At 38.5% G+C, this 25,140-nt stretch overlaps 2 protein-coding genes and 2 long non-coding RNA genes across 6 annotated transcripts; 3 read left to right on the forward strand and 1 right to left on the reverse strand.

Moving 5' to 3' along the window:
- Positions 1–1,208: 1,208 nt before the first annotated feature.
- LOC129731843 (uncharacterized) lies at positions 1,209–2,919 on the reverse strand. Of its 2 annotated transcripts, XM_055692187.1 has the most exons (5): positions 2,235–2,919; positions 2,060–2,179; positions 1,950–1,993; positions 1,498–1,896; positions 1,209–1,442 (listed from the first exon to the last, which is right to left on the reverse strand). In XM_055692187.1, the coding sequence occupies exons 1-4, from the start codon at positions 2,362–2,364 to the stop codon at positions 1,858–1,860; spliced, it is 333 nt and encodes a 110-aa protein (XP_055548162.1). In that variant the 5' UTR covers positions 2,365–2,919; the 3' UTR covers positions 1,209–1,442; positions 1,498–1,857. The 2 variants fall into 2 exon arrangements, 1 of the variants encoding a protein (XP_055548162.1); XR_008729100.1 differs by lacking the exon at positions 1,950–1,993 and having other exon boundaries at positions 2,235–2,913.
- Positions 2,858–4,601, forward strand: LOC129731844 (uncharacterized). The gene is made up of 4 exons (XR_008729101.1): positions 2,858–3,429; positions 3,519–3,749; positions 3,871–4,174; positions 4,443–4,601. It is a non-coding gene; the product is annotated as an uncharacterized LOC129731844 (long non-coding RNA).
- Positions 4,602–7,090: 2,489 nt separating this feature from the next.
- Positions 7,091–9,992, forward strand: LOC129731845 (zinc finger BED domain-containing protein 4-like). The gene is made up of 4 exons (XM_055692188.1): positions 7,091–7,148; positions 8,170–8,885; positions 9,077–9,252; positions 9,312–9,992. Exons 1-4 carry the CDS (start codon positions 7,122–7,124, stop codon positions 9,641–9,643), a joined length of 1,251 nt encoding a protein of 416 aa, XP_055548163.1. The 5' UTR covers positions 7,091–7,121; the 3' UTR covers positions 9,644–9,992.
- A 2,080-nt stretch (positions 9,993–12,072) lies between these two features.
- Positions 12,073–14,950, forward strand: LOC129731846 (uncharacterized). 2 transcript variants are annotated; one of them, XR_008729102.1, is made up of 5 exons: positions 12,073–12,261; positions 12,323–12,578; positions 12,645–12,677; positions 12,740–13,221; positions 13,286–14,950. It is a non-coding gene; the product is annotated as an uncharacterized LOC129731846 (long non-coding RNA). The 2 variants fall into 2 exon arrangements; XR_008729103.1 differs by having other exon boundaries at positions 12,323–12,574.
- The last annotated feature ends 10,190 nt before the right edge of the window (positions 14,951–25,140 follow it).

Below are 25,140 nucleotides of genomic sequence, written 5' to 3' on the forward strand. Positions count from 1 at the left end.
AAAATATCACCACCGCGAAATTTTCAGGGCAGTTTCGAAATTTCGTCAAAAATACTTGTGATTTTTTTCAGATTTTCCAGTGCCCCAGTACATAGATTTTCAACATATTGTTTTAACTAGCTACTATTGAAAAAATATTTTTTTCTTCAAAAAAAAAATATTTTCGTAAACTACAACTCAGGATGCATCTGCTGTGAAAATTTCATCGAATTTGATGCAATATTTTTGAAGCTATGTCTGTTTAAAAACAATTTTGACCTAAATTTCAAATGACAATAACAACTTGTAAATTTACTCAAATTCAATAAAAATTGGAAAATCAACTTGCCGAGTGAAACTCTTGAAGTTTTTAATACTTATTTGATAAAATTAGACATCGCGATTTTAAGTGATCCGTTTCACGAATTCTGACCCATATATATTACCGCTAGATCACAAATCAATCGATTTTTAAACTTTCCTATCTTCGTGAAATCATTTCACCGTTCAAACTGGTCGTGAAATAATTCCACGCGAAACGTCGCTTTTTCCGTTTCCACTTCACTCATATGACACTCATAATAACCCACATTTCACGGCAGATGTCACCTTGCGACGTTTTTTTCACTTACGTGAGTCCCGTAATAGGACTTCATTCACTTCACTCTGATTTCACCGTGGAGTGACTCCACCTAGCACCTACGAGTGTCATCCCGATCAGGAAGGTGAAACAGAAATGTAACTACTGCTGTTAATTTGTTACGATATAAAAACTGTCAGGTTTTGTTTTGAATATGGTCCCGTTAGTTGTTAAAATAACAAGTATTGTAACAAAAAATGTTCTGCTAATATCAAACACATACCAACCGTTGTAAGAGCGATATCATCTTCATAACAACAGCAGATAGTGTGAATAACAGCCCAGTAACAACCGGAGTTTTAATTATAACATATCTTGATAGACACAAAACAAGATTGTTACAACTTGAGATACTACAGAATTTTAAAATCTTTACTGCTTCTGATATTAAATTGTTATATTGTTACTCACCTTAATATAATTTATTTTGATTCTAATAGATAACACAGGTCTAATTATAAGTATTTTATTTATCGATTCATTTTATTATAAACGTAAATATAGCATGAGAAACTATACAAGTATTATCGTATTATTCAATGTAGCAATATATAAAAGTTAATAGCTTAAGAAATTCTACGAAAGTTTCATTAAATATAGCAATATTAAAGTTAGATTCATTGCAGACTTGTTTACAAATAAGGTAATATCAATGCCAATTATCCTTAGGAAAACTCCAGTTCCAGGATACAGTAACATTAGATTACTTATGTAGCACCATAGTACGATACTACGCGAGTCATTAGTCGGCCACATTCATCTGCTCGCTGCTTGGCAATCGCGGGAGGATCTCCTAGAAATACTCGATGTTCAATCAAACGATCTGAAGAATGTTTAAATTTGTTAGATTAGATAGAGCTAAGCAATTGTTTTTTTACCTTTTACGTATTTAACCTTTTCAGGTGTCAGTGGCTCGCGTCGTGACACCTGTTCTGCCTCTGTAACAGTAGTTTTTTGAGATGGGCAGCCACGCGGGTTATTTGAACCACGGCCACTTACTGATCTATTTTTAAAGCCTATTGGCCACAGCTCCTTCATCAATAGCTTTACGAAAATGCAGTCGCTCGTTGCGGCCTCCGAGAATCGCCCGAGAGAGCTCGGGGTACCCAAACACTTCCGTGAAAATCATGTCCGTTGGCTCCCCGCAAACTTTAGCATTGAGAATGTCAGTTAACCTGAAAATGCGATCCATCCATTAAGTTTGTTGTTTTGTCTTTTTAAAACTGTGTTCTGTCTAATCAGGCGATCCATTTTTGATTGGTTTGCTTCACCATGATCTGTAAATGAAATAACTTTTGTTTTGATAATTGAAACAATTGATATTCATTACGTTAAGCCATATTTTCAAAGGGCAACATATCAGTCCAGCCGTTTCTGAAAACACATCCACAACTGCTCTCAATCTCTAAACTTTTCTAAAAACAACAAATGCAAACTTACGATTCTCTGCTCCAGTATCACTGTCAGTGTTGGTCAACAGGTCAACTGAGTCATTGCTCATCATGGATTCATCAGCCAAATCAGTTTTATCTTTATTTTGTTGTTTGTGGGGAGAAATCTCTGCAATGAAAATGAATTATTAGGTGAAAGTACTGATATCAATTCCATGATTTACCGGGTGAAACAAATTGTCTCGGAACTGTTGTTTGACGAAGTTCGGATTCCAGCTTCTTCGGTACGGATGTTCCAGAATTTTTGAATTTAGGTGTAGGTTTGAATTCATTATCTGTTGGGGCTACCACCATTTTTTTGCTTTTCTCGAAATCAATATATTCTTTTGAATCGTGTTTTGCGTAGTTTATACAAAAAAAGCACGTTTAAAACTGGCAATTAGCAAAAATAAATCAACCCTAACTGAGGAATATAACTGTCGACGGCTCAATGCTACTTTTTCATGTTTTCTCAATTCGTGCTTCATTTTTGAAGAGCCAGTCGGTTCTGGAGAATCAATCTTGGTAGCCATTTTGTTCGTTGCTCCACTTTTCTTCTCGGAAACAAATACATTTTCAGCCTGTGAATCCGCTGAAAACATTAAATTTTTTGTCATTCGCCGCTGCCTGCAGTCTTTTTGCAGCAGCAGAAACGTATTTTGAGCGAGTTTTGCCCATCGTAAGAATATCACTTAACCGCACTAAGCACTGAAAACTGTACTTTAAACTGGACATAAGCTAACGCACTTGCTTTTGCTTCTGTTCAGAAATATAATGAATATAGGGATGGGAAACCTATCGATAATTATCGATAATATCGATAGTTGCCAGCTATCGATAGAATCGTTAAGCTTTAAGCGTTACCGATAGTTATCGATAATCATCTCGCATGCACCCTACGCACCCATCCGCAGCGATGCCAAAACAGCTAAGCAAATTAACCTTACCAGCGCTGAAAACGATTCTGATGCCTGTTCGCACTTACACGTAATCCCCTGCAAAACTGCACGAATATTTCAATTTTACTTTATCTCACGCAAAACCCAAACAAATATCAACAACGATGACAGGACAATTTGGGACTACGAAGCTGCTGATATTTGTTTGGTTTTTCGCATAAGAGAGTAAAGGAAAGAAATATTTTTGCTTTTGTCAACACGCATACTCTGACAATCTATACGAGAGTTTACGGGAGTGTGAGCAGCCTCTAAAATCTTTTTGAGCTTAGTCGCGAATTGTTTGAAAATTGAGAAATATTCATGTTTGCTCACTTTAACTCGTGATTTCGCGGTGATTCTAATCTTCTTAAAGTTGGCAGCAGTACGACAAAGTTGTATGTAACGAAAGCAACTTTTTTCTTTGAAAAATGTCACAGAATACGTAAGTCTTATAATTAAATGTTTTAATAAGTTGAATAAGTATTATAGTAAATACCACAACGTTATGATGGTGAATATTTTTTTTTGCAGAGCCCAAAAAAGAACGAAGAGGTCATTTGTATGGGGCTTCTTCGAAAAAATTAACAAAGGTAATAGTAATGTATTTCGTTGCAAAGTTGCTGGATGTAAAACAGAGCTCTCATGTAGTGGAAACACTACTAACCGACGATATCATTTGCAATCGCATCACCCGGTTGAATTACGTGAAGCACAATCTGGAAATCGAATGTCATCTGATTCAAGTTTTAACGATGATGAGAGGTAAGTAATCGTTACTTGTAGTATTTTTATCACTTGTTTTTATTTCAGTTCATAAAAGCTTATAGATCTCATGTTTGGTAGAAGTCTTAAGAGTGAAATTATCAACTCCATTCATTTTCAGAGACAATGCGGAAGGAATGCATCACCAAAAACAAACATCGATGAGAAAATACATCAAGCAAAGCGGCATTTCGTACAATCCAGCTTCTCAAAAAAAAAAAGGAATTGGACAAAGCATTAGTTCGCTTTATAGTGAAAGATATACAACCGTTGGCCGTAGTTGATGACGACGGGTTCGCCGAGTTCGTTCATGCTCTCGATCCGCGGTATTGTTTACCGAGCAGGAGACACCTACGAGACGTTTTGTTGGAGCAAGCGTATCAGAAAACTGTACAACATATAGGCGAGATCTTAAAACCTATCAAGTAAGTTTTTTTTTTTTGATTCGCTTAGTTTCACATGATTTGTTGGAAGTAAATCAGGAACAATTTTCTTGTTTCTACTTCCAATGATAAACTATATGTGTTAAATACCACACACATTTATTTTTGCGGAAAACCAGAAAAATTTCGCTGGATTTTGCCAAGCTGTAAGACCAGCAATTCAGCCAGCGAAATAAATTTTGATGTTTATCCAGCAAAGCAATGTTTCCCTCGCATGCATTTCATTTTTTCTGTATTCTGTTTATTGCAGATTTATTGCCATAACATACGATGGCTGGACTAGCCGTACAACACAAGGATACTTGGTGGTAACTGGACATTTTATTTTCGAGGAAAAGCTTTCAACTGCGACATTAGGTGTGATACCAATACCGTCGCGTTCGACGAGTAAAAATTTGAAGGAATTGATTTTCTCAGTTCTCAAGTAGTGATGGTAAATATCGCCCAAAACGGACATCGATAACAATCGATAATTCCGGAGCTTTTATCGATATTATCGATAAGTATCGATAATTTGACAGCTAAAGTTTGCGTTAAAAAAATTTTTTTTCAGATGCTGATGAAAAAAAAAAACTAGTTAGGACGGATAATTGAGTTGGATAAATTTCCCATGGAAGGTTATCATGTTAGCTTCCTCACAAAAAAATATTACGCCCTTGCGTGCAGCCTTCCGGCAGTTAACCGGAACATTCGCCATGGCGGACGAAAACATGCGTGCAGCCATGTTGTAAGGCTCTTTCTTCGTTTTTTTTATTAATTCCTCCTCCGTTTTCGAGACAAAATTGTTGGAATAGATCTTGCGCTTCAAGTTCGCCCAGAAATCCTCGATGGGAAGCAGGTGGGGACATTGGGCGGGCTCGCCGATTTCGGTACCACATCGATATTCAGCCGCTCCATCTCCTCCACCGATCGCTTCGAGTAGTTGGCCGACGTAAAATCTGGCCAGAGCACTGTGTCTTCGCGCTTATGGTATTTCTTGATGAACGACGCAACTTCTGTCAGGCACTTCGTACTATAAATTTTTCCGTTCACGGCCAGCCCGGAGCGAAAAAAGAGCAACTTTGACATCCCTTTTTCGCTGATTGTTAGCTACAGCCGCACCTTCTTGGGGAACTTGGTCTGTGAAATCAACTTTACCTAGGTGCTCACTTCCTTCGTGGGGGAGGTAAAATACGAAGAACCTTGCTAGTCGTTGCTATCCAGGGTGAGATAGGTCTAGTCGTCCAATACCACTGCCACGTCGCGATTTGCCGGGAAAATCGACTTGTCCATCTTATTCAACCGCTGTCGCTGCGTCATTGCCTGCCGCTCCGAGACCAGTGAACGGGACTGCCGCTTCCTGCATGTATATCCATGTTCTCCAGATGCTTTTTCACTGTTTTAGAGCAAGCACCAACCTCTCGGCCAAGTGCAGGCAGCAATTTAGCCACCTTTCCCTCGGTCTTCCTCTTCAGCATCCTTTGAAGCTTCTTGTCGCTCAGGGTCGTTGGCCGCCCGGAACCGGACTTTCTTTCGATGCTCTGATCGTTGTCCAATAGTGTCAAGATGTTGTAGATGCCAGAACCGGCATACCCGGCGTCCACAAAGTGCCGCACGATGCCCATTTTCGACGCGGCGGGGTACCATTCTTCGAACGCGCACACTTCACTTTTTTCGCCATCCCAGTTAGAGTTTGACAATTTTTTTTGCTAACAAATTAAAGGAAAACCCATGAAAAATCGGCAATTTTTGTCAATTTTTTTACCGCAAACGTTATTCGACAAATGCAATTTTGCTATATAAATTTGTTAAAAACAGAGACAGTGATGGCCCAAACAGAATGGATACGTTTGCGTTGCGTTTACGTCAATGTGACAGTAAATGTATGGGCTAACTGTCAAATTGCCGCAAACGCAGCCGCAACGTATCCATTGTGTTAAGGCCTTGAATGACAAATCTTACGATACTGCAAATGAAAATTCAAACAACCGTACGAGTTAAACAGTTTGTTTTGGAAAGTCTTCGGGTTTTACGCCAGGAGTGCTTTCTACAAGTAGTTTCAAGCCGAAGTTCATTTTGAAGGTTGTATAATAAAGGAAATAATTGATGCAGGCAAAATTCTGTCAATTTTTAAATGGCCAAAACTTGGAAACGAAAACACACAAACACATGCATGTCCATCACATTATAAGAGTTGGCAAGCCAAAGAAAATGCATTTTATTACAATTTCGTATCATTGCTTTTTATGAGATGTTGCAAAAAGTTTGGATATTTTTTCAAAGTACTCCAGTACTAAGTTGTCGAACTCATCTGTTCTTAGGAAACTAAAAACTATAAATACTTTTTTAGCTACCATTATTTCTCAGAAACTCAGTGACACCCGAGGCGAACCTTCACACCACCCCCAACAATGCTAAATCTTGTCGAATAGCAGCACTCAACAAATACCTAGCGCAGGGGCGACTCGTGGCTGCTGAACCTACCTGTTCAACTATAAATTCTGAAAATCAGAGTTTGGGGAAGTAATTACAATTTTATCCGCGAATAAAAGCAAGTAATTCCCTTTGTTATTATTCAAAAATAAAACTAAAAAATAAGAAAATAAGAGCATGAATTTGGATTTTAGATTCATTTTTTGCCTGAAGTCCCCATGTGCATTGCACAGGTTGCACCTATGGACGAGTCGCCCCTGATCTAGCGGCAAAAGCAACTCCTGGGGTAGGGTAGGTGAGGTCTCCTTCTTTTGGGTCTCCTCCAGTAGCCTACCACACTGACTTGTGCTCACCCTTAAATATCGATAATTATCGTTAACGTCAAAAAATTAGCGATAATATCGATGACCAGCATTTATCGATATTATCGATAAGTATCGATAAGTTTCCCATCACTATTCTCAAGCGGTTTCCGAGTGTAAGCGTCGTATGCGCCGTAACAGACAGCGGCAGTAACATGATTTCCGCATGTGATTTAATGAAGGTAAAAAATTTTTTTGACAAAAATACAATTCTGAATTACTTGATGTTAAGGGCGAATCGTTGTCTTGCTTTCCTATCTAGTTTCGCCCTAATAACGAAGTAATCCGGAATTGTTTAGTTCATGTTTTGAGGAAATTCGAGGTAAAAATGTTTCGTCAGAGCTGGGAACGTGCCGTCACTCATACTAGCACTGAAGTATTATTTAACAATATTAGCATTACACACTAGTATACTATTTTATTCTGAGTTCTAATTTTCACCTCGGTATTAGTAATGAATTTTTATTTTGAATTGCAATTTAGTTTAATTGGTGTCATATTGATTTTATTTATTAGTATTAGTGTTTTTGTTTTTATTAGCGGCGAGCTCCGAGATAGATACTCTTCAGAATCGCTCTCAACCCGGACCGTAACAGATATTTTTGAATGTCATATATTCAGATGTTGAAATCACAGTTGGTTGGTATTTTGTAATTTCACAATGTAAGGCTACGGCCACAGTGAGGTTTGACAAATCACGTAATGCCGCGTTACCAACCTCCGTACATTTGAGCAAACTCAGTATGCCCCAGTAAACGCGATCATCCCTGTCACGTTTACTGTGGTATGCTTGGTTACTGTAGTATACTTAGGTTACCCCGAGGACGAGACCATTTCTGAAATATCTCTCGAATCTGACTTGCTTTAAGTTTTTCCGACACAAGCTCACTGGAGAGAAAGAGATTCCGATAGTGCCCACTTCCGCGGGAAAACGCGGTATTCAGAATGGGTCCAGGATTAATGAATTTACCACATGGAGCTCCAATGAACTTTTTCAAAGAATCTTGAAGTTGGACACGTTGCAACCAAGGTTTTGAAAACCAAAGATAAGTATCCGCTTTCCCGGAAAATTATTCACCAGCCAAGTTTCACTCGCGTTTTCTAAAACAACATTTTGCTCGCCTTGTCTTCTGTAATAGAGGCTATTATAGTTGTTATTGAAATAGTGACTCTACTTTTTATTGACTACATGAACAATTCCAGATGAGACACATGCCTTGTGCCGCCCACAAAATTCAGAGAATTGTAATGGTTGGAATATCAAAAACAGAACGATCCTTTTCTTCAAAAGAAACTGAGGATTTTGTTGAAAAAATTTTCTGCGATGATAACGATAATGTTCAAAACTGCGATGTCTCCGTTTATAATGTTATTGTCAAATGCAAGCGAATCGCAACATTTTTCCATCATAGCTCTTCAGCAAACCGAAGCCTTGAGCAAGAATTGCATAACGCCAAGCGTCAGCTAACCAAAATTAGTCAGCCGAACAACACACGTTGGAATTCCGTATACTATATGCTTGAGAGCATATGGAAAATCGGAGAAGCACTATTTGCCGTTCTATCGAAATGTGGCAAGTGGGAGTTGGACCTTACACCTGCCGAAAAACACCTTATACCACAAATTCTAGCCATATTAAAACCATTCGTCAAGGCCACCACCAAGTTAAGCGGTGATTCTTATCCTACTGTAAACCTTATTATACCCACAACCAAACAAATTCTTACGGAACTGAACAGTTTACTAAGTTTGTCAGACAATGAGGTAGTAGAAGAAGAAACGACGGTATTTGAAGTATCAGAGAACAACAAAGACGCTAAGGTCGTCATCGACAGCCAGGAGGCAATTTGTTTTCTAAAGCAACTGGTTAGTTCAACGAGAGAAAAAATGCTGGAGTATGAAACTCGAACAGCATCAGGGTAAGTTTGCGAGGTTCTGGTAACGTTTTATGTCACGTAGGCAAACTAATTATTAATTAAATCATTTAATTAGTTCTTAATTAGGTTAATTTGTTTTATGTTATTTATTTTTTAAGTGTTGAGTATTTGTAATAATTGTTTTTGAATGTTTAATCAATATGCCAATCCTATTTTTTTTTCTTTTCACACAGATTTAGTACTATACTAGATCCGCGCTTTAAAAAACATGGATTTATATCTGAATCTAACTACCGCATGATGGCTGAGAAATTAAAGGAAGAACTAAAAACAGTAATGGCAACACAAAATAGAACACACATTGAATGTACATCATCAATAGAACCCGTGCTGTGTGTCTCAAAAAGAGGTAAAAACTTGTTACGTACAGACTAAGTGTTATTTTAATGTTTTACTTGTTCATAGCAGAGTACACTTTTTTGAATAACATTACGTTCACAAGACATGATCGCTCGATCCACTCAACAGCACAGGCAATCGTTCATTTAAATAAATACCTTGAAGATCCCATAACAAATGAAACCACCGATGTGCTCTCCTTTTGGACCAATTATACAGCTTGCGAAGCACTAAGTGCAATTGCTCTACGTTTCATGATAATACCCGCATCGTCCGTTCCCTCCGAGAGGGTAAATTCGACCGCAGGTAACACAATAACTGATAAAAGAGCGAGATTGACTCCAACTTTTGCAGAACAGCTAGTTTTTCTTAATGAAAACTTCAAATTTTTGCAAATGTAGTGCAATAAGAAATTTTATAAATTACACACTCACACTGACACATACATACACACGCATACATACACGCCTACACACTGACACTTCTGACACACACCGACATTTCTGACACACACACCGACACTTCTGACACACTCACACACACCGACACACACACGAGAAATTGAATACATCATATGTAATGTAATTTAGTACATTATATGTAGTTAGAGGGAGAGTTGTTTTATAACTGTTTTAATGAATAGATTACTATGATATTTTAACACAGTGATTTCTTAGATATAATCTTACTTATGTCTTATACTTATGAGTAAAAAAGTTGTACTTGTGTACGTTGAGACGAATCCCAAACTACGAAATATACTTGTTAAACTGTTATTCGAAGTATTCTCTTAATATTTGATTACATTAACTTCTCAATACTTTAGGTTTACGCTTTAAACTCCAGTTTTATACAAGACAGTGACAAATCCATTCACCAAGTTGAAAAAAGCTATTAAAACACAAATCGCAATGAAACAAATGGAACGTTCTGCGTATCGGATCACTGTTGAGAATTTTTTATCCAATAAACTTTGAAATCGTCTCCTCTTGCTTTGGAAGTCATCATTGTTGCCACAATCTTTGTTTATCCAGTTGAAATTATTTTCGATGCCACTAAAAGCATTGTCCTGTTGCTGTGGTCCACCGCCGCTTTCTATTGGTTGGATGATCTGTTGTTGTGCCTTGGCGACTCTAATCCTAATGCATTCCGCCCAAATTGTTTTTCCTCCACCATGGTCATTTCACGTTCTACAACATTCTGCTTGTAGAGTCCTTGCATCGAGGCATACGTTGGCCATTTTATGCTTAAAAGAACCAATTTCTGCAAGACGTAAACCTTTTTCGGTTTCTGAAAGACCAGCGTACACATATTATTTTTATACTGAACATTTGTTTTTTTTCTGCAACTGTTTCTAGCTGTCAAATTATCGATAATTATCGATTGCGGTCGCAAAATTATCGATAATTATCGATAGGCAATTTTTTCGATATTTCCCATCCCTAAATGAATATTGATTGATGTCCACAGTTGCCAGTTTGATGGTATTTGCTCAGGCCTAGGGGCTAGACACCTTTATGTTCTTGAGAAATATCTTAGTAATATTATACTATATCGGTTGAAATATTTTAATACTTATCGTTTATTTGTCATATTTGACATCACACCGGCGATAATGTGACGTCAAGAAGTTTCGGTATAGATAGAGGATTGCCCGAAAATGCAACGGTAAATACTTTGTAAATATATCAATAGTTACTTGCAAATATATCAATAGTGTCTAGTTCCTAGTCTACCAGTGTTATTGATACTAGTGAAGGTTTCTGAAAAAGGCAACGCGTTTGCTGTTTTTTAAAACTTCATTATTAACGTCGCAGCACTAAATCGAAAACACGATTTTTGTTGCGCGCGACTTTTCACTGCGACTTTGAATATCCTTACGTCGGGAGAAGTGCGCTATATAGTACATCAGATGCGCTATACAGCGCACTATTTGCGACGTAAGGTATAATGTACGTAAAATCAATTGTCGCCAGTCAACAACTACATGTTTCAACTAAATCGATAATAGGATTTTCGCAATTTCTCGCTGATTATCAGCAAAATGGAGGCGGTGATATTTTTGGTCGTCACACGCCGTCAGCTTCGGTTGTTCCTAGCAACACTCAGAGAGAGAGAGAGAGAGCGAAAGAGAAAGAGAAAGATAGGCGGAGAGAAGGTTGTGAGCCAAATGAACTGTCAAAATCTGAGCCAATCGAACTGTCAAAATCCGGGCCAAACGAAAAAGTGAGGTAACACCATATTGAGAGGTATTGCAATCAGCTACAATATAGGACGTGTTGATTTTTATGCAATTTCCGTGTTCTATTGCTAACCAATAATCTAAGAATGCTCCAAAATTGATTTCTCACAGTGAATTTTAAGCAGAGGTTCACAAACCTTTTGTACAGTTAACAAAATAATGATCAATTGTGGTGAAAGTGTATAAAATTAGGCATAAACAAAAATTTTGACACCTTCATAGGTTTTGCGATGCACTGTATTATTCTCGAGACTTTCATCCTCATCATCGATAATATGAGTCGAATCAAAAAGTTTTTCAACATTGCGCTTCGAGAAGGTAACTGGCACCTCTGACATGTAAAACCCTGTTGCCAAATTGGCGATTTTTTGAGTATTTCTAGTTGATTCGTTTTTCTTTTAAGCAGGTATTACACGAAGCAAATATTTGCTATTATTAGTACGGATTTTATTTTGTGCAAATAAAATCCGTACCGAAAATTTGCTTCGTCTAATACCTGCTTTAGGTAAGCGAGTGAAGTTTGTGATCAGATTTGTTTTTTATCTGGGCGAAAACATTTCAAAAATCATCTGGCCTCTCTGGTGGATCAGTTGTTGTTTCTGTTGTTTTGCGAAATTTGCATCGTTGAGTCTAGATAGTTCAAAAAGATTTTCGAAAAATTTAGTTTGTGCATTTTCAAAAAAAGTGAACACAACAATAAAATGGGTCGGAGGCCGCGTCATTACTGCTTAATGCAGCATTGGCGCGATACAATAAACAAAAAAATACACAAAAAAGGTTAGCATTAAAATTATACATTAATTATTAAATGAAATGCATGAAGCATGAATATTTTCAGGCAAAAATGTCGTACGGAAAGAAAGCTTCCGGTAGCCGATTTCTAACAACAGATACGAATGAAATTGATACAACACATATACTAAAAGTACAAGGTAACGACCCGCGAATTGAAAACTGCTCCCTTGATACAATTGACAGCATGGAAATAACTGATAATGACGAAAATGACAATTCCTTCGATAGTCCTGGAGATGAAAATGCATCTTCCATTAATTTAGAAGTTGATCAGTCCTCAGTTGAACTTGAAATGGTTGGTGAGTTTTATTGAGAGTCTATAGCGAAGACATAGAGTGATACAATTTTTTTTTTACATATTTTAGGGTACTGTTGACAGAGAAAATTGTGACAAATCTGTAAGTGGTGATTAGACGGATGATCAGCTAAAAAGTACTAATGTAAGATTGAAACTTTGTAGTAGTGTTCCATGGACGAGGCTAGAAGATACACACCACATATTGTTACCAAAAATTTATTGTTTGGAATTTGCTCCAATCATCTACAACAGGCTATTTTTAAACTGCATTAGAGATGTAGTGTGCCTTTTAATGTATTATTACTTGGCATAACAGATGACAACGTATATTGCATGCTGTTGAATGAATGGAGATAATAACCTTCATTAGTTTTTAAATCTAAGTCGTTTTCAATATTACAGGAAAATGAACACAGTTTTGTAGAATTTGCCAACAAATTGCATCCAAACGATATTTTCTTCATGATACTTCATTTTTACATTAAGCATAAACTCACCCAGAATGCTTTAGCGGATTTATTGAGCATGCTCAACGCATTGGCAAAACGAACGCCGTTTCCACAATCTTTCACATCGTTTGCAAAACAGTTTCCGGATCCGTGCAAAATGGAAAGAAACTATTTTTGTGTAAATTGTCAGTTCGGGTATGTAAGTGTTTCGTTCAATTTTTCTGCTCTAATCAAGCATAGATTTATTATTTTTATTCAGGTGCACTATGGAATTTTTCGCTCTTCCCTTATGAAAATGGCAACGGAATGTTTATAGGTTATCATACATCAAATAACCATCCAGTGCTTCAATTGGCAACTAAGTTTTTTTTAATAATATTGTTCATCACACGTGTGTACCAATTAGCTCTCCAATTTACCAATGGACAGAGAGATTATGGAATTTACCAGCAAAATCCATTCAATTTGATCCTTCCTTAAGAGCTTCACTTGAGGATGATATTACTGCTGATGACACGATTAGTGAATCAGATTCTAACGATATAGGAAAATGTTATTATGAAGGAATTAAGATATATGGGAAAAAAGAATGTCAAAAATTTGCATATGATGATTCCTATATATTTCTCAATGGTTCTTTCTACAACGTGCTACGCGTTTTTATTGATAGAGCAGGACAATTGTACATTGTAGGTGAGAAGATGACTGTTCGGAAACTTTTTGAAAATATATTTCTCTATGTACTTTCAAAGAATATCATGTTATTATAGCTCAATGAAACAGTTCGACAATGTGTAAGTGTGACAGTGGAAACTTCAGAAGGAATTTTAAGAATCTATGTATCTATTTGCAAGATTCGAACACAAATAGACTAAACCCAACAAAATTTTTGAAAATGAAAAAAAAAGGTGTTTTAGAAAAAAAAAACAAAACTGGTAGAAATTGATTTGGAATTGGATGAAAATATCTCGTAAAACACATATTTCACTTTTAATCACCTTTATCACAGAATTTGATATCATATCTTATCAAGATATATTCATGTTAATGATGATCAATTATCAAAACAAAATCAGATCAGGTTGTGTTACTTGTATCTCACGTAGATAGGACTTTGTTTTAAGTTTGTTATGCTCTTCTGGTCGGGAATATCAGTGAAGTGAGAACGGAAAAAGCGACGTTTCGCTTGTAATTATTTCACGACCATTTTGAACGGTGAAATGATTCCACGAAGGTGCCATAAGTCTTAAAGTTGATTGATTTGTGATCTAATGATAAATATTGGACTTATTCTTCAGTAACGAAACGAATCAGAATTTGATCCGTGCCTTAAAGCGGTAAAATTTTCATTTTTTTTGCCCGATGAAAGAAATGCAAACTAGTTCAGGAAATTTTCGATTCCGAAAAAAAAACATTTTTTTGATGCCGAATGTCTTAGAAATGCAGAACACGTCAAGATCTGGTGTTATCTAAAAAACGGAAAAAACGACTTTCTTGCACTTAGAGATTTTCGAGCTGGGAAACAATCTCATTTCACTTGTCCTATTCTCAATTTCACTTCACTGTCAATATCACTCAACGGAGGTGATTTTTGTCACCTCACTTGAGGTGGAATCGGGAATAGGTCTAAAAAAGTGAAGTTAGCGTGAGAGTGAAATATATTTCACCGTGAAGTGACTCACGTAATAAGCACCATTGTTAAAATCAGTCATGCCATCTTTGGCAAAACGAGGGAATTTAAAAAAGTGTCCTGAACATGTTCTTTTCATACACTTCGAACTACATGTTTAATCACCATAAAATTCGTTATTTAGGGGTTTTGAAGACAGTCCGTTCATTTGAAACCAATTTTGTTCAAATCGGTTGTGTAGTTTCTGAGATAATGGAGTTTCATAACTTTTACATTTTGATACATAACAGACAAACTTACAGTCCGATTATAATAAAATTCAATAGGGTCTTATCAGGCAACTAAACCTTTCTATTGCAACTTATTTTGTGAAAATCGGTCCACCTGTCTTTGAGAAAAGTGGGTGAGTTCAAGCAGTCTTAGAAACCTGTTTCTTGTCATAGCCTGATTTCCCATTATTATACATAACGGACAAAGTTAAAATCCAATAACAATAAAATTCAATAGTCTCATGGGGCAACAAGACTTTCCATATGACACTAATTTTGTGAAAATCGGTCCAGCCATCTCTGAGAAAAGTGAGTGAGTTTAAACAGTCTTTGAAACACGTTTCTTTACATAACTTTTGAACCACATGTCCGATCCTTATAAAATTATTTTACAAATGGTTCAAAAAACAAGCCTATTCTTTTGATACCAATTTTGTTCAAATCGGTTGTGTAGTTTCTGAGATAATAAAGTTTTGTGATTTTCACATTTTGATACATAACCTCGAAACTAAAAATCCGATTGCAATAAAATTCAATAGGGTCTTATGGGGCAAATAGATCTTTCATTTGCGATCAGTTTCATTTAAACCGGTCCAGCCATCTCTGAGAAAATTGAGTGAGATTGGGAGACCGTTACATACATACACACACACACACACACACACACACAAACACACACAAACACTTATACAGAAAATGCTCAGCTCGTCGAACTAAGTCAATTGATATACGAGATTCGACCCTTTGGAGCACTTTCATACCTTTGGTTTTTTCAGTGATTGCTATACCTTTCTAGGAGAAAGGCAAAAAATACGAGTTTATGGTGGCATTGGATCAAGATTTTCCTAAGCCTCGGGTAGGAAGACATGTGAAGAGATTTTTTCGCGGAGCGTGAAGGCTTTTCACAAAATGACTCGGCATCCCTGTTGATAACGACTGCAAACCGGTCACATGTTGGAGAAATGGAGCAGATAAAAGAATTTTCAAGCTAACTGTCATTGTTTATCGGCATCTGATAAGTTTCACACACTCCAGTGTATTTAAATGTGTTTTTTCGACAGTTTGATTATGTCGCTAAGTTGACCGAATATCATAGTTTATAGTGTGCAGACAGAGTGAACCATGTCAGCATAAGTTTATTTCAAAGCTACTATACCAGTAAATAAAACAATGTATATAGTTCGCTCTGATTATTGAACACATAACTGAGAAACTGTGCTCAATCGCCTAAACAATTTTGGTATCGCAGATGGCAAAACGGTTGGATGTCGGACGAGAAGTTCGTCTGAATTAACTATGACTTTATTGGCACCAGCCATGTTTCACTCTCGTTCCCTAATACAAGGTGCGCCCGGCTGAACAACGTATACGAGGCGAGCACTTCGAGGAGGATACGGTTGGACATCCAGAAGTTGTTGCTGCTGAGAACCCTCGAAAAGTTGATGAGCGGATTAATGAACCGATTGGAGAACTGAACGAAAAGTGGATGCACATTCGCGATATGGCCAGCAATACAGCGTGACAACTGTTGAGTACGATTGTAACCACACGCAACCCGGTGGCCATATGGACGACTCTCAGGTTTTTAGGTTCAGGAGGTTGTATCAACCTCAAGAGAAGAGTAAGCGGGTACGCGTGCCACGGTAAACGGAGTGTTCTACTGCAGTTGTTACACTCCGCCACATTGTCGACCGGAAGGTTTACTTGGGCTGTTGGGTGGGGAAATCGCTCTGCGAACCAGAGGGGTCAGATCTTGTTGGAAGCTCAACCTAGATGTGGCCAACGTTTGGACCAAATGTACGTGATGTTCTCCAACCCAGGATTTATCACGATCCGGAGAGTGGACGATGGCTACACCCAATAGCGTCCACCAGCCGGTTTAACATACGTAAGCAAGCAAGTGACGGGTAGAGCTAACACTCCGACGGACGCGTGACGCCACCATGCCTAGAATTCGCCAACGTAGGAATGGGAAATCAACAGTTCACTGGTTTACTGACGCGATAGCGGACCTTCGCAGTGCGTGCCTCCGTGAAAAGCAAAGGATGAGCATGGACGAACAGACGAACAGAAAATAGAGCGCCGCGCAGCAATTGAATCTGCACGATCTGCGCTAAAGAGTGTCATAAAAGCAAGCAAGAAGGCCTGCTTCGATAGGCTATGCGCGAATACCAATACGAATCCGCGGGGTAACGCCTACAAGATCGTAATGGCCAAGACCAAAGGTGTGTTGGCGCCTGCAGAGCGATCACCAGTGATGCTGAAATGTGTCATCGAGACACTCTTTCCACGCCACGAGCCAAATCCTTAGCCTCTGGCTGCCTAGTCTCACGTCCGACGTTCCAGTATCTCAGACACGGGATAGTCGGCCAACCTTCCGGACATCCAATCCGTGAGCGACGGCAGCCGTGCTGAAGTTGAGGCGGAGATAAGGGTTACAAATGAGGAACTCATGGTGTCACTAACTCCTTAAAAGAGAGCGAGGCACCGAGATTGGATAGTATCTCAAACTATCAATACGGCCATAAAAGTGACCCCCGACCTGTTCCGAGCAGTCCTGCAGAAGTTCCTGGTTGACTGCCTCTTTCTGGAGAGGTGGAAGCGACAGAGATTGGTCCTGTTTCCGAAGGCTAGGAAACCTCCAGGGGACCCATCGACACACAGACCAGGACACTGCAGGCAAGCTGCTTAAAAGGATTATCTTCAACAGACTGGTGAATCCTGCCCACGGACCATTATTTCATCTTTACGGACAGTCTCAGTTCCATTGAGGCTCTCCGATCGATGAAAGATGTTAAGCACTCTCCGTATTTCCTGGGGAAAATACGGGAACATCTGAGTGCTTTATCCGAAAAATCTACTCAGATTACCTTAGCGTGGGTCCCTTCTCACTGCTCGATACCGGGTAATGAGAAAGCGGACTCTTTGGCTAAGGTGGGCGCAACAAACGGTGATATTTATGAAAGACCAATTGCCTTTAATGAATTTTTCGCATTTGTACGTCAGAATACGGCCCGATGGAAACAACCCAATATGCCAGTCCGTAATATCTTGGCCCAGCAGCGGAACAAATTTAATATGCTGCTTACCTATGGCAATGAAAACCATCAAACAGCAAACCTGTGCTTTTAATGCAAAATATTCTAGCTTTAAGTTAGATTTAGTTTCAGCTCGTAGTCGGCAGCGAGGATAAAAAATTTGCTTTTAGTTATTAAGATACTTTAGAAAGTAAGCTACCAGATATAATTGGCGCCGTTAAACATTGGATTGTATTTGTGCCGTGTCAAATAAACTATAGATGAAGAAAAAAAACAGACTGGTGAAGTACACAAAGGGTGAAGACGGTCTGGCAAGTAACCAGTTCGGTTTCCGAAAAGGCAAGTCCACGCTGGACGCTATTCTTTCCGTCACCAAGACGGCAAAGGTAGCACTCCAGCTAAAGAGTTGGGACATTTGTTATTGCGCAATCGTTACGCTCGACGTGAATAATGCGTTCAATAGCGCCAGCTGGGGCTCCATAGCCCTTGCGCTCAGAAGCATCCATGTACCGGTGTCGCTGTACACGGTCCTGAAAAACTTTTCAGAATCGAGTACTAGTTCACAACACGGAGAAGGGTAAGAGGTGCGTCCCAAACACCGCAGCAGAAGTACCGCAAGGTTCCATCCTGGGTCCGAGGTTGTGGAACGTCATGTACGACGGAGTGTTGAAGCTAAAGTTCCCTGCAGGGGTTGTGATCGTCGGCTCTGCGGACGACAACGCTGAAGTTCTCCGGTGAGTCGATCGGAGAGGTCGAGTTGACGGCCGCGCACTGCATACGCAAGGTCGAGGACCGGATGCACTCTAAAAAATTGAAGTTAGCGCACCATAAGATGGAAGTCATGGTTGTGAATAACCGTAAATCAGAGCAGCAGGTGGTGATCAGAATCGGAGGCTGCCCTTTTACCTCAAAGCGATTTTTGAAACTCTTGGGAGTTATGGTTAACGACTTACGGATTACATTCAAGAGCCACGTCAACTATGTCTGTAAGAGGCTCTCAATGGCTATTGCAGCACTATCTCGAATGATGTCGAATGGCCCAGCGATGTTCTGTAGCAAGCGAAAACTTCTTGCCAGCGTGATTTCGTCCATATTTAGGTATGGAGGGCCAGTATAGTAGAAAGCTTTAGGTACTAATAGCTATCGGGGTAAAATGTAACGTATCTTAAGGCTCATGTGCCTGAGGGTTGCGAGAACGTATCGTACAGTGTCGTACGACGAAATATGCATCGCCTATTAGCATCGCCATTAAGGAGGATATAGAGTGCTCCGATCAACGTGACACAAGGTTGTCTTCTTCGTATGCCCTCGCTTTGTGTGCTTGATGAGTGACATGGTGGTAGTGAGCGGGCTAGACACTACTCCGGGCAACCGGGAAATGTGTGAAGACCCTGACATCTGCAGGGCGGTTTGTGCACCAACCTCTCAGATAGTCCTGGACCTACAACGTGCCTGCATAATGCCGGGAAGCACGAAAAGCCACTTCCCGACGTAACTCAACCGCTATTCCAGGAAGATCTCTTATCTGGACACTGGACACTGGACGGGTTTTAGTGGGTTAAGTTTATTTAAACCCCACTTCCTGAGCTTTTTTCTCAGGTGCCTGTTTCCGCCACCTTGCAAAAAACAAAAACACGTAGCTCGATGCCGAGCGTCAAGAGAAAACAGACGAAAGAAACCGGGCACGTGCTTGCTCGATGGTGGCAGCAAATCGTGTGACATGACAGATAAGGGAGAGTTATCGAGAGGCTAGTGTAGCCGAAAAAAAACTCTATCAACACAAGAAATGCGAGCACTGCGAATGCAAGAGATCGGAGGCGGAATTACGATTCGCCAGGCCCGGCACGGGAAGTTTCTATAAACTGGTATACAGAATCACGAACTGGACTGTGACAATACCTGCCATGTGCAACGACAGAGAAGGGAATCTGATAACCGAAGAGACACTGGTGGCCATGCCATGTTGTTGAATGATGAAGAGGATATACCTAGCCGTCGACAGAAACAGGAGAGAACTAGAAGAGGATCTGCCAAGTTTAGACGGGGTTAAGAAAGTTTTTAAAGAGCTGGAAATTCACGAAGCAGCTGGAATCCTGTCAAATCCTGTTGAAGAATACCAGTGTGGTTTACAAAAAAGCGATCTATAACGGACAAATATTCACCTTGCGTCCCATTTGCAGACTCACCATTTGTTTACGGATTTCAAGACGGCGTACGCTTCAGTCGAGTGCAACGAGCTATGGTAGATTATGCTTGAACACGATTCCCCTGCAAAACTGATTAGTCTGATTCGTACCACCGTTCCGTACCACGGTCTGAAGCAAGGCAACGGACTCTTGAATCTGTTGTTTAACATGCCTTGGATGCTGCAATATGGAGAGCTGGCGTGCAAAGAAGCAGTGCCATTATCTTGAAAGCTTATGCTACCTGGCTTTGCGGATGATATTGATATCGATATTGATTGATTTGTGCCTTTTAGGAGGGAAGCAGCGAGAATTGGGCTCACCGTCAATTCTACCAAAACAAAGTACATGGTGACTGGTAGAGAGTGTGGAAGTTGGTTGAGTCTTGGTACAGAAATTGTGATAGATGGGGGTATCTAGGGAGTAATCGACAAATTTGTTTGCTTAGTATTCTCGTGATGTGTGACAACTATGTTAGCCGCGAAACTAAGAGATGGATACCAGCCGCAAACTGGACTTTTTACGGTTTACGTAGCCAGCTAAGATCCCGCAGCATGCATGTCCGCACGAAATTCCCACTCTACAAGATGCTGAATATGAGCACTTAAAGTCTTCGAACATAGGATCCTGCGTTCAATACATGGCGGAGAGCTGGAGAGGGGCGCAGGCGTATAAACCACGAGCGTACCGAGCATACCTCAGGTTGCCACTCAGTTTGCATTTTTAAATTCCCGCATTTTTCCCGACTTTTTCCCGCATAATCTCAAGAAATTCCCGATTCTCGGTTGCTGGGTTATGTTACGTCAACAGCTAAACATAACCCAGTTACTGTGGCTTAAAATAACCAGCTACGCTGGCCCAGAAAATACTGCGATTTAACTGTATTTCGAATTAGGCGTTAACATAAATCCTGAAAACTTTTCAGAAGTTAATTCACACTTTGTGCAGCATTATGACTTGCTCGTGCATCAAAGTTGTGTCCCTTTTACTCTTCTCCCAACATTTTTACATCCAATGCCGAAATTTGACAAGACCAAAATTTCGAGGAAAAGGACAAAAAAGTAATTTCAAATCTGGAGGAACTGACCAAAATTTTACTTCAAAACCTGAAAGAGAAATCGTTAAAATGGTCTTGAATTATATTTTTTATATGAAGAAGCTTTTCCTACACTACCATGACTTGAAAACCTAAATTAATCCACCTAGCGGTCAGACTCAGCCTTTTTCATTCAAACTTATTATTTGTAAAAATAGATATACATGAATGCTTAAATCCAATAAAGGTATATTCACTCTTTGGGTTCTAAAATATTGATGTTGTAATTAAAGTGTAAAATATGAAATTTGACGTAATGTTAGTGCTTAAGAAATAGCGAAATAAAAGAAATGACTCTTAATTTCGAACAATTTAATCACGAGCGATACCGGGAACGTTCAGATAGTACGATACCACATTTGAATCATGTTGAGGCCATATATATTGATCAAAGCAGGTATAGTGTTGAATAGTCTTTGAATTTCTTTCCTTTCCAAAACTTTTGAACAGCATATCAAACTGTTGTGGAGTTTGTTATTTGTAAGTTTGAGAGATGACTCGTTTGTATGACACTAGTTATGTTCAAATAAGTCTTGAATTACTTGAGATAATAGACTTTCGTTGTTTTACAAATTAAAACATAACTAGGGATGTAACGGATATCCGCATTCGCATCCGCATCATACCATGCGGATATTAAAAAAAATATCGCCTCATAAAATATTGCAGAAAAAATTTCCTTGGTGTATTTACTGCTCGCCCAAACAACTTTTGCACTGGGGAGGGGCATGGTTATGTGAAAAAAAAAAAAAACAAAATATAAAACAAGGGATGCTACGGATATCCGCATCCGCATCCGCGAATGTGGAACATCCGCATGAAAATTGACATCCGCATCAACATCTGCATCCGTAATCACATATCCGCATCCGCATCCGCATCTGCAGATGTCTGAAAAATCACATCCGTAACATCCCTGAACATAACGGTTGCTAAAGTCTGATTACAATCAAATGAAAAGGTAACGTGTAGGGCAGCCAAACTTTGAAACCACGTGATCAATCATAACTCATCAGTTCACCCTTAACTAGCCCGTTCATCTGATATCAATATTGTTCAAATCGGTTGTGTAGTTTCTAAGATAATGAAGTTTTGTGATTTTCACATTTCGATACATTACCGACGAAGTTACAGTCCGATTACAGCAAAATTCAATAGGGTGTTATGAGGCAGCTACACGTTTCATTTGATACTAATTCTGTGGAAATCGGGTCAACCATCTCTGAGAAAGGTGAGTGAGTCCAAGTAGTCTTCGGAATATGTTTCTTTTCATAGCTGGATTTCACATTTTTAAACATAACAGGCAAAGTAATAATCCGTTTGCAAAAAAAACATTGGGGTCTTATGGGGCAACTAGACCTTCAATTTTACCACTGATTTTATGAAAATCGGTCCAGCCATCTCTGAGAAACATGAGTGAGATTAAATAGTCTCCAGAACACGTTTCTTTCCATAACTTCTGAACCACATGTTCAATCTTCATAAAATTCAAAAGTTAAGAATTCTTTAGGTAGCCCGTTTATTTTAAACTAATTTTGTTCAAATCGGTTGTGCAGTTTCTGAGATATTGATGTTTCGTGATTTTTATATTTTGATACATAACCTCTAGAAATCAGATTACAATAAAATTCAATAGGGTCTTATAGGCCAACTAGACCTTTCATTTGCAATTAATTTCATTGAAATCGGTTAAGCCATCTCTGAGAAAATCGAGTGAGATTGGGAGAGCGTTACACACACATACAGAAAATGCTCAGCTCGTCGAACTGAGTCGAGTGGTATACGACATTCGGCCGTTTTGAGCACTTTTATACCTTTAGTTTTTGCAGTGATTGCTATACCTTTCTAGGAGAAAGGCAAAAGTGAAATGATAGAAATGACTTTTAATTTCAACTTCAATCCCGAGCAAGGCCGCAACCATTGAAATAGTACAATATCAAATTTGAATGATGTTGAGGCCACATATTTTGATCGTTTGAGTTTTACCATAATATCACCACAAACATCTGAAACAATAGCCAGCTATAAATAATAGTCTCTACTGAGTAAATGTACGAAGTGCGAGAATTGGATAAGCGATACAAAACTCGATTCTAGAACTACGTCTTTACCGTTCTGCGGTGGTGTAACGGAAGCACATCTGACCGGAGATTGGAAGTTGTGGATTCGAGTCCCACCTGCTGAACTATCTTTTTCGTAGTTTCTACAATCATATTTTCAGTTAGTTTAATTTTCTATCTTCATTACTACATTTACTCTTTAAATTAAAAATCATAATATCACCTGCAAAAGGTTACAGAACATTTTCTCCAAAAATAATCAATTTGCCCGACTGTACCCCACTTTACCTAATTACAATTATGTACAATAAACTGAGCTTTTTTTATTTATAAGAAGCAAAGATGCCATGTATTTATTACATGATTTTCCTACTCTGACCCTTTATATATTTTCCGACCAGCAGAAATGGTTATCTCTGAAAGTTATGGATTTTATTAGTTTTATATTGTAATATGACTTTGTTAAATGATAGGTGCTAGAAATTGTTAATGAAATTGGGAAACATCCAATCGAAAAAAAAAAAATTAAACAGACTAATTTAGCGGTAGACTCTGTGGTTTGTTAACATTTCAATTATTGCGGAAGCGTTTCAGAAAATATTAAAAGTATTCATCATGTCGTGTATCGACTTATGGCTATATTCACTTGTCCTCATACAATAAATTGCAAAGTGTGATACAAAAGCCAAAATAGATTATAAAAAGACAGTAGGGAATTTAGGTATTGCGGACCAAGTTTATTCACAGGGGAATAAAATCATGGCACATTAAAACTAGAATGGTGTGCTTCTTACACTCGAGTATAGTAAAACATGAGAAATTGGAATAAACACCAATCACTTTTGAGACAAACACATTTGCTTTCTGGCCATCATTTGATTTGTAGCTTATTCCGCAAACACTGGAAAAAATCTTTCTGAGAATACCCAAAGCGATATTAAATTTGAAGGTGCTGTCTTGTTACTTGGTTTACTAATCAAGTCTCAGGCTTCCCACTAATCGTTTCGTAGAACTTTGAAAATATTTAACTGAATTTTCGTCTCTCGACTTATTCCGATGTATTATTCTGCGTATAGAAACGAGTAACAATTCAAAATTACAATAACTAACTTGCTTTTTCGTCACGTTAACAGAGATCTGCCGTATTTTTTTCCAGTTTCCCTTGAAAACAGAAAGAGATATTCGTTTGGTAAGTAATTTTAGGGGAGGGATAACGAGGATTTTCAGCGACGATTCCCGATCAAACGATAATAACAAACGTGTAACACAAACATATCTGAACTTGATAGAAATAACAAAGCCTGTAATATTCTTGATATGCCAGAATGATAAAAAGTACAGAATTATATCAAATTCTGTTATCATACACTTGAATGTTCAAAAGTGTGTTTTTTTCAACGCATGTTCATAACAAAATTTGTTATTCAATTGACAAAATATTGTTCATTCTAACTAGTTCTGATCTTTTTCTGCCAAAAACCTTACAAAGCTTGCTATAATTTGTAATAATCAATAAGTAATTTTGATAAGAATTTTGATATTTTAACTATTACGAGACCAAGTTTGGAACACAAGTTGATACAAAAAGTCCGTAACAAAATATCAAGATTTGTTATAATCCTGATATTTTTGTCTGATCGGGTTACCAGATTATGATGCATGCATCAACAGATTACCCTATAATTGAGCTTCTTTTTGTACCCTCGTTGATTATTTCAGTAAATAGTTTTGAACAGTCTGCGGGTTACGAATAGACCCTTAATTTGACACCAAGATAGACAGAATAGGTCAGACCATCTCTGAGAAAAGTGAGTGCGAAAAAAACGTGCACATACACA

Source organism: Wyeomyia smithii, chromosome 3, assembly GCF_029784165.1.
Source record: "Wyeomyia smithii strain HCP4-BCI-WySm-NY-G18 chromosome 3, ASM2978416v1, whole genome shotgun sequence".
Lineage (NCBI taxonomy): Eukaryota > Metazoa > Arthropoda > Insecta > Diptera > Culicidae > Wyeomyia > Wyeomyia smithii.

Excerpts from the sequence above, each read along its gene's own strand:
- LOC129731845 (XM_055692188.1), top strand. The coding sequence starts at position 7,122 with ATGATTTCCGCATGTGATTTAATGAAG. Across the intron at positions 7,149-8,169 it reads CCGCATGTGATTTAATGAAG|ATGAGACACATGCCTTGTGC; the intron begins GTAAAAAATTTT and ends GAACAATTCCAG. Across the intron at positions 9,253-9,311 it reads GCTGTGTGTCTCAAAAAGAG|AGTACACTTTTTTGAATAAC; the intron begins GTAAAAACTTGT and ends TGTTCATAGCAG.
- LOC129731843 (XM_055692187.1), bottom strand. The coding sequence starts at position 2,364 with ATGGTGGTAGCCCCAACAGATAATGAATTCAAACCTACACCTAAATTC. Across the intron at positions 2,180-2,234 it reads GAGACAATTTGTTTCACCCG|AGATTTCTCCCCACAAACAA; the intron begins GTAAATCATGGA and ends TTTTCATTGCAG. Across the intron at positions 1,897-1,949 it reads CTTTGAAAATATGGCTTAAC|ATCATGGTGAAGCAAACCAA; the intron begins GTAATGAATATC and ends TTTCATTTACAG.